The sequence below is a fragment of the Perognathus longimembris genome, chromosome 16 (genome assembly GCF_023159225.1).
Source record: "Perognathus longimembris pacificus isolate PPM17 chromosome 16, ASM2315922v1, whole genome shotgun sequence".
NCBI lineage: Eukaryota > Metazoa > Chordata > Mammalia > Rodentia > Heteromyidae > Perognathus > Perognathus longimembris.
In genome coordinates this window covers 3,741,057-3,762,524 of record NC_063176.1, presented here as the reverse complement: position 1 = coordinate 3,762,524, position 21,468 = coordinate 3,741,057, and the positions used below count along the sequence as shown (strand labels likewise).

The 21,468-nt window shown below is 42.1% G+C and overlaps 1 protein-coding gene and 1 non-coding gene across 2 annotated transcripts; one reads left to right on the top strand and one right to left on the bottom strand.

The window, feature by feature from the left end:
* Nucleotides 1-2,837: 2,837 nt before the first annotated feature.
* On the bottom strand, nt 2,838-2,970 carry LOC125365083. Its single transcript, XR_007213636.1, has one exon. It is a non-coding gene; the product is annotated as a small nucleolar RNA SNORA72 (small nucleolar RNA).
* Nucleotides 2,971-18,237: 15,267 nt separating this feature from the next.
* On the top strand, nt 18,238-19,371 carry Cabs1 (calcium binding protein, spermatid associated 1; the record flags this gene model as incomplete). The annotated part of the gene is made up of 1 exon (XM_048364889.1): nt 18,238-19,371. A coding segment is annotated over one exon (1,134 nt), but the record flags the coding sequence as incomplete, so codon positions are not given.
* Nucleotides 19,372-21,468: the final 2,097 nt, after the last annotated feature.

Genomic DNA, 21,468 nt, shown 5'->3' with positions numbered 1-21,468 from the left:
CTCCTTCCCAAGTCACAGGGTGCACAATTGGTGGATCTGGCACGTAAGCCCAGTGGGTCAGCACTTGTACCATTCTGATGAGCTTCCACAATCCTAATACAATGCTCAGGTAGCCAGGGGGCGTCATTTTCATCCTGTGAAAGAACACAGACATGTCCTCGACCCCATGTCAATATGGATTGGGCCCGTGCCAAGTGCCTGTTAAAGGATCTTTCCACTTACCTTGGGCAAAAGCTCTTTGCTCTCTCTTTTCCCAGAACCACTGTGCTGTAGAGAGCTGTAAGCTTCCAGGACTGTCGGTGGGGACTCACCAGTATCTACCTTTAGAGGAGTTTGTTGTTCTGGATGAAGCTGTGACAATAGGACTATAACTGATTTCAACATACTCTCAACATGGGTCATTCTATCTTTAGTAGGCTCATCATATATTTTTTCCTCAGTGTCTGAGCCATCTGAGTCTTCCTTATTAACTAGCCCATTGGGTTCAGATCTTATTAATTTTCTCAGCTCTTCCTGGGCAGCTGCATAAGCTCCGGGGGCTGGGCGATGCTCATCAGGTCCCTGTTCAGTTTCTCCAGTCGACTGATTGAATTTAATCTGTTCATGTCTAGGATCCAAACAATCTCGGACCAGATTCCAAAGAGTAAAAGCATCCACTGGGGGGCTGGGGATACGACTTAGTGGCAAGAGAGCCTGCCTCATATACATGAAGCCCTGGGTTCGATTCCCCAGCACCACATATACAGAAAATGGCCAGAAGTGGCACTGTGGCTCAAGTAGCAGAGTGCTAGCCTTGAGCAAAAAGAAGTCAGGGACAGTGCTCAGACCCTGAGTCCAAGGCCCAGGACTGGCAATAAATAAATAAATAAATAAATAAATAAATAAATAAATAAAGCGTCCACTGGGCTTTTTTCAGGGCCATTTATGTTATAATGTCCCTGAATCCTTTTTCCAACTTTTTGTGAAACTTCTAAGTTAATGGTTCCTTCCTCCGGGAACCAGGGGCATGCTTCCTCAATGCCAACTTTCACTCCCTGGCCATGAAACTTCCCTTTGAGGGTTTGCATGTATAGCGTGCGGCCATTACCTTATCCCATAATATTTTACTCCTGACGATACTTTTCTGTACTCTCTCCATTCTCCTTCCCAAGTGATCGGACGTCCTTACCTCAGTGGGGTTCCCTGCCATCGTCCCAGGTGTTCCGGTCCCTGTTTGGGTGCCACTTGCCAGAGCCAGCCGGCAGCGAAAGGAAATCCTGATTGAGGGGGTGAGGATTAAAGAGAAAGAAAGATGCAAGTAAGACAAGAGAAAAAGACAAGAGACAAAAGACGGGGTTCAGGAGGTCTGCAGCTTAAGACTGCAGCCATGTTTATTCTTAACTTCCAGCTTATATGCAGTTTAGGAACCAGGGAATAGCATAGGGTTGCCAAAATTCAACAACACAAAAAGGCTTTGAAGTTCGCAACATCTGCTGGCAGTAAAGACAGGATGAGGTTGATTAACATAGGAATGGACTCCGGTGGACATAGTAAAGCAATTCTGGGTTAGTGCTGACTTACTAGTAAGCAAATGTCCTGGTACATAGCATATCCTTGTGATAACAACACAGCCAGAGGTCAGAATGAGATTAGCTGCTGGCTAGGCTCCCAACATCCTCCTTTTATTGAAATTTTTTATTCTTTTTTTTTTCCAGTCCTGAGGCTTGAACTCAGGGCCTGGGCACTGTCCCTGAACTTCTTTTGCTCAAGGCTAGCACTCTACCACTTGAACCACAGAGCCACTTCCAGCCTTTTCTGTTTATGTGGTGCTGAGGAATCGAACCCAGGGCTTCATGAATGCTAGGCAAGCACTCTACCACTAAGTCACATTCCCCTGGATATCCTCCTTTTATTTCTCTTGCTAAATTGTGCAAGAAATTCTCAAATTCTGTTTAGTAAAAATACCAACCAGGGGCGTCCTTATCTTATTCCAGGTTTTAGAGTAAAGGCTTTCAGCTTTCCTCTGTTGAGAATAATGTTAGCTGTGGTCTTATGATACATAGAGATATTCTTTCTATATCAACGAAGTAAATATATATCAAGAAGTATATAAACAGAGATCAAGAAAGTGCATTACACTTTCTCAAGTGTCTTTTCTACATCTACTGAAACGATTGTGTGGTTCTTGCCTTTCATTAATGGAACCTTTTCTAGGTTCACATATTAAGCCATCTTTGCATCCCAAGGATAAATTTAACTTGCTCGTGGTGAATAGTGTTTTAAAGATACTGTTCAGTTCAGTTTGCTGGTTGATGAATTTCCATTTGTATTCTTCAAGGATTTTGGATGATAATTGTATTTTCTTTTTTGTTTTTAAATACAGAAGGGTAATCGTTACATACATAAGGGAGTGAGTACATTTCTTGTCAAACTTTTTGCCCCCTTCTTCATTTATAATTATTTTTTTTCTAATGCCTTTGTTTGCCTAAGGTATCAGGATAATCCCAGCCTTAGAAAAAGGTTTTGAAATATTTTCTATTTTATTTGTTGGAGGATTATGTAAAGAAAGATGTAGCAAATTTCAGCAATGAAAACATGTGGTTCTATGTTTTTCTATTTTTTTCTAGAAAATAAAAATTACTTTCCAATTACTTTAATGGTAACTGGTACTCACAAAATTTCCTTACAATACTTAAACATTCTTTTCACAAGATTATGAATTAGCACTGATTATTTTCCAAGTTATTAAACTAGTTACCATGTTTAGTAACATAGTTGAAATCAAAGGAAACCTTAGAAGCATATCCGTTGTGTGATCATAGGATGAAATGATCATGTAATATAATTAATCATACCTGGTTCATTACCAGCACTTACAAACCCAGAGCGGAAAAAAAAAATAGACCTGAGTATTCACGCAAGATCTTAATATGATGAAAGTTCATCCTGCCTTATTTTACTACAAAATCAGAATAGTGACGATATTCACAGCCAGTTCTTTTCTTTAATGAAAGCTGCTTCATGACTGATTCAAAATTTCCTAACTCATTACTGCGATGTGTAGACTGTGTTTATGATTAATGTGGTAGGTATTTACTTTCTTTAGGCTATCAGATTTGCATCCTTGTTCATAATATTTTCCTACCACCCGGCAGCTGTAGCTTTTATTTCTTTATTTCACCCGTCATGTTTTTCTTACTCTAGGAAAAAATTTTGTTAACTTTATCTTCTTTTAAAAATAAATAAATAAGTAACCTGATGGTTATGTTGCCTGGGCGGGTAGGGGCGGGAGGCCGCCCTGGCCCCAGCCGAGGAGATGCTGGGGAAAGGCGGGGACAGCTCGAGGCCCCCCATCCCCATCCCCAGAAAGCAGGAACCCAGAAAACTCCTTCGGGGGTCCCTTCGGGGGTCCCTTCGTGGGGACGGAGTGACTCGGTCCAGGAGGCCGTCGTTCCCATCCTCCCAGCTCAGTTTGCATTCATTGCTTCTTGTTTGCTTTCTTTCTGTTTTGTTATTTGTGTGGGGGTGGGGGGAGATACGGGATAGACAGAGTGACAGACAGACAGACAGGCAGAGTGGCAGACAGAGTAAGAGTGACAGACAAGGTGACAGACAGTGACAGACAGACAGAGTGACACAGAGTAACAGGCAGTGACAGACAGAGTGACACAGAGTAACAGGCAGTGACAGACAGACAAAGTGACAGACAGGCAGAATGACAGACAGGCAGAGTGAGAGGCAGACAGAGAGTACAGGCAGACAGGCAGAGTGGCCGAGGCGGGAGAGAGGGAGGGAGCCAGCGCAGAGGAGCCAGGGAAGCCAGGCCCGAGGTGGTGGGGCGAGCTTGGGCCGGGGCGCTGGGGCCCTTGGTCCCCGTCCCCCCCCCACACACACACCAGGGGTCCTTGGCAGAGCCGGGAGGCCCCGCGTTCTCCGCATCTGGACAGCACCTTGCGGGGTCCCGCCCCCCCCCCCCCACCCCCCTGCCCTGCCCGCAGGCCAAGGCCCAGGCTGGGGGATGGGGGTGAGGCGGGGGGGGGCGGCGCACAGGCTGGGGACCCGCGCTGGCGGGCGCAGGGGGACACCCGGGGGCCGCCGCCCACCTGCGCTGGGAGGGGGGGGGCGGGGCGGGGAGGAGGAGTCCCCCCCTCTCCCGCACAATCCCCAGCACCCGAGGCGAGGCGGAGAGGAGCGGGGAGGGGCGGGGAGACCCCTGCTTTGCACCGCGTAGGAAGAGGGGGGCTAGCCAGGGAAAGGGCGCCCCGCTCCGCCCCGCGTGCCCGCCCTTCATCCCCGCCCGCCCCCCTTTCCCGCTTGCATTCATCTGTGGGGACCCCTGGGCTTGCCCGGGGGAATTCCCTGCAGGGTTCTGGCTGTGTGCAGGGCGCTGTCGGTTGGGCTTTGGGGAGGGGGGGCGTTGCAGGCACAGGGCGGAAAGCATTTGTTTTATTTCTACTATCTTGCGAATCGGTGCTGCAATTTCTTCTTTTCCCAAATGAGAGTCCACTGGAAACCAAAGTGGCCCTGGATCCACAGAGCAGACACTTCCCGAGCTGGAAGCAGTCATGGGGGCTTGCTAATGCTTCCCTCCCTTTCTTCTCTGTCTGCAGCTCGGTGAGGGTCAGAGAGCACAGCCCCCAGAAGCACGGGAGTGGCTTGCTCAGAGCTCCCCCACCCAGCCCACGTCCCCCGACGAGACCGATGAGCTCCCGCAGGCCCCCTCCTTCCTCTCGGATTCCTTGTCACCCTTCGGGATGCCAGATCCCAGCGCGCTCCTTGCTGGTGTCCCGTCTCTTTCGGGCCTGGCTGAACAAGTGGCCAACATGTTACCTCCCGATCTCATGACAGCCAACAGAAAGGAACAATCTAGCCCGTCACTGCAAAATCTCCACGCCATTCTCGAGAAAACATTGATGCCCTATTCATCTGATCTACTGAGGCTGGGTACCTCGCTGCAGCAAGCAAGTCGAACTTCCAAACGCCCCCAAAACGGTCAGCAGAGGCAAGCCACCAAACAGTCCAAACAGACTGGAGCAGCGCGGCGTCCTAGACCTGTAAGGAGGAGGAGAGCAGCCCCTAGACCATCAAGCCCGTCCCAGATGGCTTGGAGAAGGGCTTCCAGGAAATCCTCGCCTTCATCATCCAGAAAACCAGCATCCGAGTCGAAAAGGGCAGGACCCAAACGACAGAAGCAGCCCACAGATAGAAAACCGTCCCACGCAGCGGCTTTCAGGAAGCATAACCAGGATCTGAAACCCCCCGAGAAGGAGAAAAGGCCATCTGGACAAAGAGAATGGACGAAGAAGAAAAGTCCACAAGGAAAGAGAAAGAGGCCCTCCCCCAAAGCCACAGCCGCATTGCCATCCCATGTTCATGACTCTCATCCTTCTCAGTCCCACCCGTGCCCACGTCCCTGTGCCAACGGTAAACCCGGGGAAACGGAGAAGGTGCTCAGCAAGAGCGCTGGGGAGGTGTGGACGCCCCTCTCCAAATGGCCCACCTGCCCACGCCCATAAACCTCACCATCCCCACCACCACCCCCACCCCCACGAGCTGAGTCCCCAGACAAACCCACCCAGCCTTACAGCCAAGCCGAATGATACTCCAACTGCTACCAGCCCTGCTGCCACTACCACCACGACCAGTGTCTCCACTACCATTACTACCACCCCACCAACCACCGCAAGTGAAACAGACAGGCCAAGTACAACTGTATCCCCAGTAAACGCCACCACTGCCCTACCGACATCACTCACTAGCTCAACAATAGCAGTCACGTCCACAGAACCTGCCTCCGCCACAACCGCTCCTGAGGCCTCTACCGCAGCAGCAGGTGCGCTCATCCCAACCTCTGCCATGGCGGCTCCGACTGAGACAGTCTCAGCCTCCACCCTCGCTGGAAGCACAACTGCTACACCTTCCACAAGCCTAGGGACTGCTGCCCCCTCTCGTGGCGCTCCTTCAAGGTCAGCTAGTGCAGACACGTCGTTGGCTTCCGCCACAACTGAAATACCTGGCGTCTCCAGCTCTGTGTCCTTGGGTTCTGCTACCACGTCACCAGGTGTCACGACAGTTGCACCAAGTGCTATGGCTCAAGTCTCAACGACCAGGGCTGTTGCCAGTACAACTCTACTGGGCACTGCCACCACTGACCAGGGTACTACCCCTTGGGCTTCTGCAACTTCTGAAGCTGCCAGCACTTCGTCAGAAAATGCCTCCGCTTCACCCACTGGGAGCACAATTGCTTCCACGGACCCCATGACTTCAGAAGCAAGAACCACACCTCTGGCCAGCAGCGCTTCCACTGCAAGCACGGTTCCGGTAGCAGCCACCGCTGCAACGACTGCCAACGTGACAGGAACTGAGCCAACACCGTTAGCTACAGGTGGCACACCTACTTCCAGTACCTACGGGCCAGACACTGCCACCACAATCCCAGTGACATCTGCCACCACTGCTGAGCCTACTTCTTCACCTACTGAAACCACAACGCCATGAGAAACCAAGACATCGCCAAGACTGGCTTAAAGTCAAGCCAGCTCTTGCACTTGTAGCAACACGCTAGTACCAAATGCCACTACAACAACTGCTAATCACTCTACTTCCTCATAGTGAAAGCAATGAAAGGCTCGTCTCAAGGAACAAGTTCATGCATGCGAAAAAATTACATATGTCAGTACAATAGTGCTCTACACATACCCAAACACCTTCAATAATAGCTAATAACTCAATCTAAATTGTGACCTTGAGATTCTACTAAAAATAAGAGTAGCAACTCTATATTTTATATATAAAGTATAGAGATATATGATGTGCTCAAATTCAGAACACATGGTTCCAAAACAGACTAACTTTCAAATATAATACTTAATATATTAAACTAACTTGCTAAAACTTAGAAAGCTAGGAAGGTAATCCCATATGATTGTTTAAGAGATGCTTAAGTTGTAATCACTTGACCTCTTTATCAAAATAATGGTTACTAAGTTTTCTAATTTCAGAATTTATATTTTAGCAAGATCGAGGGGGTATACAGGTGGATGGTGTCTGAGAAGACAACAAGTATGAAATATCCTGGCCTAGAACATAGTTCAAGTAGAGAAATCATAAGTAGCAATTTTTGACAACTCTAGCAAAAACAAAACCTCAGTCAAATCGAGTGGCAATAAGGAGATAATGTTATTACTAATAATAACAAATCTATGGAGAAGAAATATAATGTAAAATTTTATAGGATCAAGATACAATATAGTAAAGAGCTGGTGATTATAGAACCACATCTAAAATTTTTAAATAGGACTAGGGCTGTAGCTCAGAGTTAGAGTATTTGCCCAACAGGCTCAACACCCTTCCTCCAGTCCTCAGCACTGCAAATGATTAAAGTTAAAATAAGTCTCCTAAGAGTAAAGGAGTAGACTCAGGACTGTTTCGGGAAAAGGAATGCCAGGGTAGGTTGGATGTTTTTAGTTTTTAGTTGTTGAATTGTTAAAAGTATACAAAAGTATGCAAGATATCAGTAATGATAGATGTAGTTAAATATGATTTTCTCTAGACATAAACACATATAAGCATGTTTTACTCTGAATTAAAATTGGAGGCTGTTGGGAAAGCTGGGTGTCAAAAGCTATATAGGACAAGGTGTGTAAGAAATGGAAAGCAGTCATTTTGAAGCAGCTGGATTGTCCTTCTGGGACTGGGAATTAATTTTATATTTCTCAACGTTTTTCTAGGCCTCAATATTTCTCATTATTAAACTACTCCTCCTACCTTTTGCCAGTGTTTCCTCAGAACTGTCACCCCCTTCAGAAAGAAGGCCATTTTAGACAATTTTTATTTCACTCTCACTTTCCAAAAGGCATTCATCTTCTCTTCTTCAGCTTGTGTTCAATAAATGATTTAAAAACGTATTTATTTCGTGTACATATTTTATTAGTCCCAAGAATATTAGGAAGTTATTTAGAAATTCATATTGGGATGGGGATACAGCTAATGACAAAAGGCTGACTTAACACATTCAAGGCTCTGAGTTTCATACTAGAAAAGAAAAATATCACTCCATCTTACAAAATGCTCCATTTTTATGGTTATAAGTGTTATAAAAAAAAAGAAGAAGATACACATTAGCTTTTCTAAATAAAAAAAACCTCCCCCAAATGAGCAATTCTTAAATATGAAGTAGACCAAGAATTTCATGTTCCCCTTAACGTGACTAAATTTTAAAGGTATTTCTTCCTGATTCTAGTCTCTCAACTCCACTCCCCCCGCCCCTCACGCCCCTTGCTGTTACTAGAGCTTGAATTTGAACTCCTGGCCTGGAGCTTGGTAGCCTCTCTTATTCGTGGCTGCCTCTCTACCACTTGAGCCGCCACTTCACCAGCCCAGCTTTTTACTGGTTAATTGGAAATAGATTCTCTGACTGTTCTGCAAAGGCTGTCTTCAAACCATGATCTGCCAAATGGCTGCATCCTGCATAGAGAGGATTTCAGACGTGAGCCACTGGCACCTGGAAAGACTTTTAAAAGGTCTTTAAAAGATTCTAGCTAGGAAGGAATTTTATTACATTCTTTGTGGGAATATAGCTTGTTCAACCACTTCAGAATGCACTATAAGGTTTCTTTAAAAAAAAAAAAAAGCAAGCAACTAAACATAGAGCTTCCCTATGACCCAGCAATTCTACTCCAGGGCATTTACCCAATAGAAAGATACACCAAGGATACACCAGCACAACCATGTTTACTGCAACATTATTTACCCTAGTTAAGACATGGAACCGGCCAAGATGCCTCTCAATGGGCAATGGATTAAGAAAACATCATACATATTCACAGCAGAATTCTACTCATCCACCAGGAAGAATGATAATGCACCATTTGTAAGGAAATGGAAAGGCTTGGAAAAATTATATCAAGTGAAGTAAGTCAGACCCAGAGAAACACAGGTTGCACCGTTTCCCCCATTTGTGAGAGCTATCATATGCATATATCTATAAATAAATATACTGGGTGGCATGCAAGTGCTTATAAATGAATTCACTGAAGGATGATAGACTCTATGAAGAGAATAAATAAAAAATTCTTTAGAAAGACTAAGTCAAGGCTCAACAAAATAAGTACCAAGAAATAGGTATCCTTGCAAAGGGCAAGGGGGCAAGGGAAGAAGAGAAGAAGAATGAACAAGGGAAGGAAGCAGAATGCAGGTGAGAATGCATTATGTATACCACAGAATTAATTTTAAAAAAATAAGAGGAAGGGTGACTCAAGAGGGGTAGAGATGTTGAAGGAATGACAGATCGAGATGAATAGTATACTAAATTGCTTGTTAAATGGCAAAACAATTAAATACATAATCTAAAACTTCAGAAAAGTGAGGGAAGGAGGGCGAGAGAGGTGGGTGGGAATGGTGAAAGTGATCATTGTTCAAGAAGGACTGGATTCATAAACTGCTTTGTTGAATGGCAACTTCTCTGTCAACTATTTAATGATATAAAAATATTCAAAAAAGAATATAAATATAAAAAAAGACGGACCTACACCCCTGAAAAAAAAAAAAGATTCTCGTTAGCTTTACAACTCAGGAATGAAAGAAATAACTCTGAAATGTAATCGTCACAGAAGATAGTGTCCTTGTCGCCTAGTCTCTTTGGGAAGGTTGGAGCTTAACTCCAATAAGCACTAACTAGCAAACACAGACGACTTAATCACAGAGAAAACCATTTGCAAACTCAGGAAAAAGGCCATGTGCTTGATGCATGCCATTGCTATGATCCCTTAGTATTCTTCAGAATTTTCCCAGTATTTTCCTCTAAGACATGTCAAAACATCTTTCTTATTTCTTTTTTTTCCCTTGAGAAAGGAGAAAGGAGAAACTTGGCTACTCTTGCCTTCCATCTTATAGGACTACCTAAAATTCCCATTCTAACTGCCAATACCCCTAACTAAAGAAATAATAGCACCCACATCTATATCTTCATATCCACTTTACTACAATGGTGGTGTTGTCTTAGCAAGGCAACATATTGTAAGCCAAATCATCCCCGACGTTCTTATCTCAGTCTAGGGGATGGGAATATGGCCTACTCATAAAGTGCTTGCCTCATATACATGAGGCCCTGGGTTCGATTCCTCAGCACCACATATATAGAAAAAAAGCCGAAGTGGCACTGTGGCTCAAGAGGTAGAGTGCTAGCCTTAGGCAAAAAGAAGCAGGGACAGGGGCTGGGAATATGGCCTAGTGGCAAGAGAGCGTGCCTCACATACACGAAGCCCTGGGTTCGATTCCTCAGCACCACCTACATAGAAAAGGCCAGAAGTGGCGCTGTGGATCAAGTGGTAGAGTGCTAGCCTTGAGCAAAAAGAAGCCAGGGACAGTGCTCAGGCCCTGAGTCCACGCTCCAGGACTGGCAACAAAAACAAAAAACAAAAAACAAAAGTTCTTATCTCAGTCTATACTAATCCTTACGCTAGTGGCACAGGCTCTTCCAACAATACTGTAGACATCAAATCTAGCATGCTTGCCACTATCAACACCAATGACAAAATTTTTTATATTGATGCTTTTTCCATGATAAAAATTCAGCTTCCAAGAAAATAATCATCAAGTTACTATACAATTATATCTAATGAAGATAATGTATCAACTTTCTATGTCATAAAAGAAATATAAGGCTTCTGGAATGTAAGACAAAGCTAATGAATTTGTCATCACCATACAGAAGAAATATAATAGGAAATTATACAGATATCCAAGTGGAAACAAAACTGGCACAAACAATGAAACTGCCAAGCAACAGTATTTCCAAAAACAATTCATAGCTTTCCCAGACCCTTCGATTTCTTCCTAGTTAAATCTGTTCTTCCTGATACTATGGCTAGAAACTTAGATTTCCCCTCAAAAGAAATTGCCACTATTACTAAAGAAAAAAGAACTTTACTTTTCCCAGAAATTGGGATGTACAGTTGGTTTGCAGCATATTGCCTTGTAAGTATTGCTGTTAACCTTTGTCTCTCCATTTTGGTGTTCCCCTTCCCTAGGTCTGATGAATGTACATGTAATACCCAGTGTACCAAAGTCAGTTACAGAGTTTATGTTTCTTTGGGTCTGGCTCACTTCACTTAGTATGACTTTTTCCAAATTGTTCCATTTCCTCATGAATGGGGCCAAGTCATTCTTTCTAATAGAAGCATAGAATTCCATTGTGTGTATGTACCATGATCCATTCATCTACTGAGGGGCATCTGGTTTGCTTCCATATTTTAGTGATGGTAAGTTGTGCTGCAACAAACATAGTTGTGCTGGTAGCTTTAGTGTGATCTTGCTTGTAATCCTTTGGGTAAATGCCCAAAAGCAGTTGCTGGGTCATAGGGGAGCTCTATGATTAGCCTTTTGAGGAACCTCCACACTGCTTTCCAGAGTGGTTGAACAAGTATACACTCCCACCAACAGTGTAGTAGGGTTCCCTCTTGGCCACATCCCTCCAGCATCTGTCATATTGGATTTCCTGATAATGGACATTCTTACTGGGATGAGGTTGAATCTCAATGTTGTTTTGATTTGCATTTCTTTTATGGCCAGTGATATTGAACACTTCTTCATGTGCCTCTTGGCCATTCTCATTTCCTCTTCAGAGAAATCTCTTTATGTCTTTAGCCCACTTATTGATGGGGCAGTTGTTTCTCTGAGGATTTGTTTTGGGGGAACTTAATTTTTGAGTTCTAAGTATATTTTAGATATGAGGCCATTGTTTTTTGTCTGGCCAATGCAGTCCTTCTCCCAGTTTGAGGGCTTTCTATCTTGTTAGCTGTATCATTTGCTGCTCAAAAGCTCTGCAGTTTGATGTACTCCCATTGGTCCAACCTTCCTTTCAATTGTTGTGTTTCTGGGTCTTTATTAAGAAAGTTTCGTTGTGTGCCAAGAAGCCCTAGTGTTTCTCTTATTCCCTCCTACAATGTTTTCAGGGTACCTGCTTTTAGCCTGAGGTCTTTGATCTATTTAGAACTGACTCTGGTGCAGGGTGATACATAAGGATCTAGCTTTAGTTTGTTATAGTTGCTTAATCAATTTTCCCAGCACCATTTGTTGAAAAGGTTTTCTTTTGTCTATCCTGTGTTTTGGGCTCTCTTATCAAAGATTAGATAGCCATAGGTCTGTGTGTTCATTTCTGGGTCCTCGGGCCTGTTCTTGTGTCAATAGCAACTGTTGTTCTTTCTATAGCTTTGTAATGGAGTTTGGAGTAGATATTGATATTCCTCCAGCACTGTTTTCCTGCTTAAGATTGTTTTTGCTATTCAAGCTCCTTCATTGTTCCATATGAATTTTGGGATTGCTTCCTCTTTCATTAAAGAATGGTGTTGGGATATTGATGAGTATGGCCTTGAATTTGTAGATAGCCTTTGGCAATATTGCCATCTTCTCAATGTTAATCCTCCTAATCCAAGAGCATGGGAGGTTTTTCCATTTCCTTAGTTCTGCTTTAATTTCCTTTTTCATCTTTTTTAAGTTCTCATCATAGAGGTCTTTCACTTCTTTGGTTAAAGTTATTCCTAAGTATTTCTTTTTTGATGCTATTGTAAAAGGTGTTGCTTTCCAGATTTCAGCCTGGCTGTTCACATTGTTGAAATACATAAAAGCCATTGATTTTTGAGGATTTATTTTATACCCTGCTACTTTGCCAAAGTTTTGAATCAGCTCAAAAAACTTGGGAGTAGAGCCTATGGTGTTCTTTAAATATAGAGTCATATCATCTGCAAAGAGAAAGAGTTTAACATCATCTCTCTCACTTTGGATCCCTTTTATACTTGCCTCTTGACCTATTGCTCTAGCTAGGAATTCTAGTATTATGTTGAAGAGAAGTGGAAAAATGTACATCCTTGCCTTGCTCCGGATTTTTAAAGGAAATGGCTTTAACTTTACACCATTAAGTATAATACTAGCTGTAGGTTTGTCATGCACAGCTTTTATTATATTCAGGAATGTTCCTTGGATTCCTAGTTTCTCCAAAGCTTTCATCAATGGTGCTGGATTTTATCAAACACTTTTTCTGTGTCTAAAGAAATAATCATGTGATTCTTGACCTTGCTCCTATTGCTGTGGTGAATTCCACTAATTGACTTGCATATATATATATATATATATATATATATATATATATATATATTTTTTTTTTTTTTTTTTTTTTTTTGGCCAGTCCTGGGCCTTGGACTCAGGGCCTGAGCACTGTCCCTGGCTTCTTCCCGCTCAAGGCTAGCACTCTGCCACTTGAGCCACAGCGCCGCTTCTGGCCGTTTTCTGTATATGTGGTGCTGGGGAATCGAACCTAGGGCCTCGTGTATCCGAGGCAGGCACTCTTGCCACTAGGCTATATCCCCAGCCCGACTTGCGTATATTAAACCAGCTTTGCATCCTTGGAATGAATCTTGTTTGATCATAGTGTATATTTTTTTGATGACTTGTTGAAGTCAATTGGCCAGAATCTTGTTGGGAAGTTTTGCATCAATTTTCATCAAAGAAATGGGTCTGTAGTTCTCTTTCTTTGATGAGTCCCTGTCTGGTTTTGGGATAAGAGTTATACTGTCATCACAGAATGTGTTTGGTAGCGAACTTTCAATTTCGTTGAAGAGTTTGAGGAGTATTGGTGTGAGTTCCGCTTTGAAGGCCTTATAGAATTCTACTCTGAATCCATCTGACCTGGGCTTTTCTTGGAAGGGAGATCTCTTATTGCCATTTCTATTTCATTACTTGATATGGGTCTGTTTAGTAGGTTGAAAGCTTCTTGGTTAAGTTTGGGTGTATCAATATTTGCTAGGAATTCATCCATTTCTTCCAGATACTCAACTTCGTTAGGATATAGATTTGCAAAATATTCCCTTATAGTATTCTAAATGTTAGTTGTTTCTGTGTGGTTTCCAATCTCATCTCTGATTTTGCTTATTTGGGTGTGCCCTTTCATTTTTTGGTAAGATTTTCTAAGGGTCTGTCGATTTTATTATTTTCAAAGAATCAACTCTTTGTTTTGTTGATTCTATGTTTCTTGGACCCTAATTCATTTAATTCTGATTTGATTTCAATTATTTTCTTCCATCTATTGGCTTGGGGTTTGAAAGATGTTGGTTAGCTCCTTTCATTATAGCTAACTTTTTAAGAGCTGTGCCTTTCTAATTCTTGCTCTAATAACCTGGTTTTCTATTTAGGGTCCATTTCTCTGCCAGAATCACATTCTTGTTGATTTTTAGTGTGCAAAGCATTTTTGAAGATTTTCTGTAATTCTGGCTTTGTGGAGATATATTGTTTTAGTTTTTCCTTGCTGTGGAAGGTTTTTATTTGACCCTCAGCTATGAATGAGAGCTTAGCTGGATACAGGATTCTTAGGTGGTACTTATTTTTCTTTAGGGTGTGGCATGTACCTCATTCCAGGCTCTCCTTGCTTTCATGGTCTCTGCTGAGATATCTGGAGTGATTCTGATTGGTTTTCCTTTATATGTGATTGTTCTCTTCTCCCTGGAAGCTTTAAGAATTCTTTGTTGGTCTCTAATGATCCTATACGGATTACAATGTATCAGTGGGGTGTCCTATTCTGGTCTGGTCTGTTTGGGGTTCTTGTATCTGGATTGGCCTATCCCTCTGGGTATTGGGGAAGTTCTCTGCCAGTTTTCTGTTAAACAAATTGCCTGTTCCGTTAACTTCCTTCTCTAGGTTCTCCTCAATACCTATTAGCCTTAAATTGGGCATCCTGATTGTATCTTGGAGCTCCTGAAGTGATCCATCTTACTTTTTTGGATCATGAATTATTTTTTTCTTTCTCCATAACATGTAGACTATCTTCAATTCTGGAGATCCAATCCTCTGCGTCCTCTATTCTGGATTCCAGACTTTATACTTTATTTTTAATCTCCCTTCCTTCTACTTGCTCATTCTTTATGGCTTCCATCCGTCTGTTATAGTTATCTTTGTGGTCCTATGTGGATTTATTCACTTCATTAATTTGGATCCGAGTGCTCTCTCTCAGATCTTGTAGCTGAGTGACTCCTTTTCCTTCTGTTGGGATTCAGTGAGCTTTCTGTTTGTGGAGGCCATGAGTTCCTCTCTATAGATCTTTGGTTAGCTTCCTGGCACTTATGTATGGCTGCTTGCATGGTTTCCATCTTTTCATTGATCATATTTACCAGTAGTGCTTGTGGAGCATTTTGAGGACTATCCTCTAGGTTTTTCATTGACACCTGGATTTCCTGTTTATTTTGAGTGGGGGTTAAGTTTCCCTGGTTTGTCATTTTTCTTGTGCTTTTTCTTCCCATTTTGGAAAGACTGCAAGTCCAAAAGCATATAAGAACACTATTTTCAAGCACAAACCAACCTGGCCCTGAGCCCAGTAGTTGTACAAATTTTAGAGCTTCACTATCATAGGTAAATTCCCTCTCCCCATTTTTGGATATACAAATATATTTAATGGCCTCACAGAAAACAATTACAACAAAAACCAACCCTGAGCCCTGCAGTTGCGCTGATCTCAGTAGTTCAATGTGTTAGGTTAGGAGGAGGGGGAGTGTGACTCAGGAATTGGATTATATCCTGTTATAACCAGTGAACAAATCTGTCCTTACATTTAGATCAATCTGGGCTGAAAAGATTACTCAATGAACCCCTTTGACACATTTGAATTGAATACCAGGACAGTCTCTCTAGGCAGCCAATAACCAAGAAACCATGGACTATGAACGTCCTAGAATTAGTATAGGACCCTCACAAGCTATAAGTAATTTTAGGGGAGAAGTTTAGAGTAGCAAGATGAAGGGGCTGAAAGGAACACAGTGATGATGATTGAGATCTAAGTTCAGAGAAACGAAAAAGTGGAAAGGGGTAAAAAAGGAAAAAAGACCCACAAACTAACAACTATGAAGGTGTAGCAGAATACTCCCAAAATTGTGGTTACTGAACCTGAGAGGTAGAAGTCTCTGATAATCGGAGGCTGAATTTTGTCTGTACCCAATGAGGAAGGAGGCCTAGTAAACACTGTATCTAGGGATGAAGTAGATATAGAAGATGAATTTTTTTAAAGGCAAGAAAAAATAGAGAGAAGGGGAGGAATCAAGGGAAAGTAAGAAGAAGAAAATGGAGGAGAATGTGGGAAACAAAAAAAATTTTAAATATATTAAAATGATGCAAAATATAGAAAAAAAATTAAATAGTTAAATTGGTAAAAAAAAAAAAAAAAAAAAAAAAGAGAGAGAGATCTTCGTTATTTGGATGATGTTGTGTCTCTCCTGCATCTACTTTCCGGTCTTTCAAAGGAGCTTCTGATGCCCTTGTGGTGGATGGTTTTCCTGCGGCTTTGCTGGTTTCCCAGGTCAGTTTCCGGTCTGCTGTAGGGTCTCTGTGACCCTCCTCCCAGGCTAGTCTATTCCTAGAGCTGTCTGCCCTGAGTGCTTGGCAGGGTGGAGCTGGGTGCTTTCTGTGCGTCTGAGCCTGCTGGGGAACCTGTGTCCTGTCTGGGATTTGTGGATGACCCCAGAGATCTGGTAGCCGAGGCTCTCTTCTGGTCCATAGGGAGCTGCTGTCTGCTTTTCAGAACTAACCGGGCTTGGCTGTCTTCTCGAGCCGGCTGCCTGGAGATTCCCTCTCTGGGCAAAATCCCAATGCCGAGTATGGCTCACTTGGTCTGACTCTCTAGCTGTGGGTCTTTTGCTGGAACACTAAAAGCTGGGTTCGTGGAGAGAGCTCAGTGAGAACCCTGTTGCTCGTTGGCCATTTCCCTCCAACCTTATGCGATCCTTCTTATCCCGAATGAAGCTCCATACACATTAGAAAAACATAGGTGAAAATCCTTTCATTCAGTGAACCATTTCGGAGTAGAAATGTATCTGGTCATTTCTACTACTCCGGGAACTGGAACCACTTGCATTTAGAAACAACAACAACAAATCTGTGGCTATTACTTTGCTTCCTTGTTCCTGATGCCAGCATAAAGACATTAGCGGTGGGCATGAGGACACAGGCCTGCAAGCCCAGCACTTGGAAAGCTGAGGCAGGAAGAGCCTGAGTTCAGGCTTGTCCTGAAACACACACAGACACACACACACACGCACGCACGCACACCAACCGTAAGTAGTTACAAACCTTTGAAGCAAAAACATTTCTAAAGAAGCTACTCTAGAAGCGAAGCCACTCTGCTATTCTCTGTATTTCTGCTGAGAAAGGTAATATCTGCATGCCAGACAACCAACTGAAAACCGAAGCCAGAAGCTTTAGGGATGCATTCATATCTAAGAAAATACTTTTGTCCTTGAGATGGGAACTACTACTCCAGCGAGTGCTACTGACCTTCCTCATAATTCATTGGGCCTCATATTTTCTTCCAGTACAATTGCCATTCCTTTCATCTAATTAGCTAAACCTTAAAGGTAATAACCCCACGGTGTTATACCTAAAATGACTAACATCATTATAAAACTCCCTCTGAAACTGAGAACACAATTCCGAAAGCTAAGAGTTATTCTACACCCTGAGTCTGGCTAGGTAAATTTTAACACACACTACTAACTCACTGTCAGAAACGTGTGTGATGGTTGAAACAATACTCTCTCCAGAAAAAATCCACAAACAAACTATTATTTCTCAAATTAATTTCTCAAGTTAATTTAAGAAAACAGAAAGGGCTTTACTTTAACAAACCAGTAGCTTACTTTTAAATTATTCTTATTGAGATTACCTTCTCTGAATAAGAAAACTCAAGCTCTGTTGCTTTATTTTTTTTTTACTGCTGCACTCAGTGACAAAACCGCCACTAATGTTTTAGCCATTTAAACAACATGAATTTCAAGGGAAGATGGTTTCGTATCTTAAAAGACACCAATACTTACTTGGAAGACAAATGATCCTGATCATCTTGTAGCTTGTGGAGTTTCTATTAAATCAGTAGGAAGACTGGTCGTGTCTGTTTCTAGCTCCAAATCAGAAAGTACATCCCTCATGAACAGAAATGTGGAAAATCCAAAGTTCCCTACAAATGAACTATTTGGTGTGAGTTTTTCTTCAGTCATCAGAGATAGCTCTATTGTCCTCTGGTCTACCATCTATACCCTTGTGAGTACCTGTGCCAGGAATCTCCACAGATTTCCAGCACCAACTGCCCCTGGGGTTGATGCAACAATCACCATGATGACCAATGCTTGAATCACTATCATGCACATTACTCTCCTGCTCAGGAATGCCACTAAGCCCAGAAGAAAGACCTGGGAGAGGGCTTAATGCCACTTTGCCCCATTGCCTAGGATGTATTCTCACCCACCACGAGAAAGCAGTAAAACACCAACTGAAGCAACCATATTCTTTGGGGCTGACAACACCGTTGCTAGACCAGAAGCAACCATTACTTCAGAAGGAGACCATGTTACATCCATAAACGACTACACAGTAGAAAGTGATTTTTCAACAGGCAACAAAATTCCCTGTACAAAGGAAAAACTGAAATCAGAAGATGATGTTGAGACCCACATTAAGCCAACAACTTATCCGGAGAATGAAATTACCACTCTGACCAGCACTCTGACGAAGGAATCTGTTACTCAAAGTTTTATTCCAGTGAAAATTGGAAGTATTTCACCCCCAGTTGGTATTGTTTCTTTAATAGATTTTCCCACCAACATGGAAAAGGATGATATCCTCTTGGATGCCATTGACATGCGGGATGAAGAGATCACACTGACTGATGAAATCTCTGGTTCACTGGAGGATGATACTGCCAGTGTTGCTGACAGCCCTGCTTTTCCAGATGAACTGGGTGAAATGGATGCTAATGAACATAACTCCTCCATCAAATCTAATGTTTCTGATGATGAGGCTGTCCACACTGGTTCCTCTTCTCCTGAGGCTGAAATGTCTCCCGATACTAAGGAATCCACCACCATTTCAGATATGAATACCCTTGCCAAAGACGATGGAACTGAAGTCGACCTAACTGCTTCAGAGGATGATCACAAAGCTGTGCCTGAATGCACTGACTCTGGTGAGGAAAAGTTTATCACTGTGTTTGAACTCACTTCTGAGAAAGACAATCAAGAAGAGGCTCTAACTGATGACGAGTCTACAGATGGTGTCAATGTTTGGATGGAGAATCCTCCTACAAATGAAAGAGAGACCTATTCCATTTTGCTTACTGCTGTGGAATCCAGATATGACTTCATTGTCCCTCCATTGGCAGCTGTGAACTTTGAGGAAGAATCAGCCACCAACCCAGCAGAAGATTTGTGTGAAAATGATCCAACAGAATCTGAGTCTGTGGTCATTGAAACACTCTCTGGAACTACCCCTGCATTAGACACTGAAGACACAGAAGACACCTCTACAGCTGAAACCGGTATCTTTAAACTCCTGAAGGAAGATCCAGATGAGTTCCTGATTTAAATGCACCAAAAGAGATGTCTTGTAGAAATGTGTAATAATTTAGATAGCTCTACCTAACATCTAAGAAGTTGATTCAGCAAAATCTTAAGTGAAAGAATGTAGGCATTTAAGGCAAGTATTAGAAAAACTGGAAATGTTCATAAATTGAAATCATGCAGCAGAATACATTTCTGAAAAAAATATAAAACAGCAGTTTTACGGTTTCTCTAGTAGCACAAAATTTGAGTTACCCAACAGTTACTTATCATAATGTAAAATGCTTGCTACCAGCTTTCTGAGGTATGAAGGCAGCTCAAGCTCTACAACGTTTAATGACATATGCCATTTTAGCTAATCCTCATTATTCTTAGTAAGAAATAAGGGTGTAGAGAAAATCAGCTTGTCCTATAAAATTACTTATTATTAAAAGATCCTCTAAAGTGTTTATTCCAAACACTTTTCTTCATTAGTAATCCACTGGTGGTTTTCTTTTATTAAAAAGTATATTTATAATCCTTATGTATATGACACCCTTATATAAAAAATAAGATTGGGTTCTTGGCAAACATTGGATACTAAGTAAAACAAAATATTTTACAAATGTTCATTTGTCTGAAAACTGCTTTGTAAAAACAGGAATCCATTTATTTTTAATTCCACTTAGATTTGTATCCTGAAACTCTGTCAATTTTTTTTTTCAGGTCTTAAGACACTAAATATCATACTCTCCTTAAGCTCTTGGCTAGCAACTCAGGGACATTTATCTTCATTTTCCTGACCCTTTACCTTGACTGATTCTTCTTCAATAAAACTTTTTGGCAGCAACCAGTTTACTGTGTGCAAGTGTGTCTCACTGTGTGTGGTACAGAACTCTTAAGACACATGTGTCAAGTTAAATTCCATTGTGAGTTGAAAGAATAACAGCCCTCGCTATCAGAAAGAGAATCATTCCGTAAAGTCATAATTTCATTTGATTACAAGGAAGAGATGTGGTATGACATTCCCTTGCAATGTTGGGCAGCCACCGGGAGCCACAGCTGAGAGCTAGCCTCACAATTGCAAAGGTACGCATCTGACACTCTGCGAGCGGTCTGGCTTGCCGTGCTGAGGATTGCCAAGTTACTTTAACTGTATTGAATGCTTTTTACTCACAATATTTTTAATATGTAATTGCTTATTAAGATAAAACTCCAGTGTAAGGTGAGGAACATCTGTGCTATGTTTATTTGAAACAGATACTCCTGTGCCACAAATTAATTCTACTTATAGTTCCCTCTGACACAGGTAATTTTGTCCAACATTTTCCTCAAACCTTCCCAATACACTCTTGGACTCATCCTGTGCCCACAGACAGCTTCATCCTGTGACATACAGCTCTCCTTCACGTCATAAGAAACTTCTGACCACAATAGAGATAAAGAAGTCGGGTTCAGAGGGAAAGACTCCTAATCACAAAACAAGTTTTCCTAACGAGGTTTCCTTTGCACCTGTTCAGTGTGATAAATTAGCTTTCTGTCAAGAGACATTTGTAATATCAAGTTGCCAAAAAGACTAAACAGTTTTCTGTGGTTATATTTCTGGTATATATGCTTCCCCTGATTCAACTTATTCATATTATTAGTAAATAAAGGGTATATGAACTCAATTTTATGTCTATTTTTTATACTACTTGTGTTTTCTTTTGGGTTTCACATACAACTCAACTATAATAGCCTAAACTGAAATTGTAATTCCCTTTCCCTTGAATTGCTCAATTCTTAGTATTTTCCATCTTAGCAAGACATCATTGATAGAGATGGTCAAACCAGAAACTTATCTTTTCTCACCCCATCTCCTTTTTCTCACTGCGTGTGTGTTATATGTTATATGTTACATATATCTATATATATAGAGAGAGAGATTTTTGTCATTCTAAGTATTCCCATATTCTAAATAACAGCAATCCATTTACCTCCCATAACCAAATCGTTTCCCAAGTTCAATTAAGAAAGTGTGACATTTTATACCATAAATTGATCATATCATTCCAGTGCCATGCTCGAAATTCTCCAATGACTTTGCATCAACATAAAGCCCAAAGTCTTCACAATAATTTCAAGCTCCATTCCAGTCATTTTC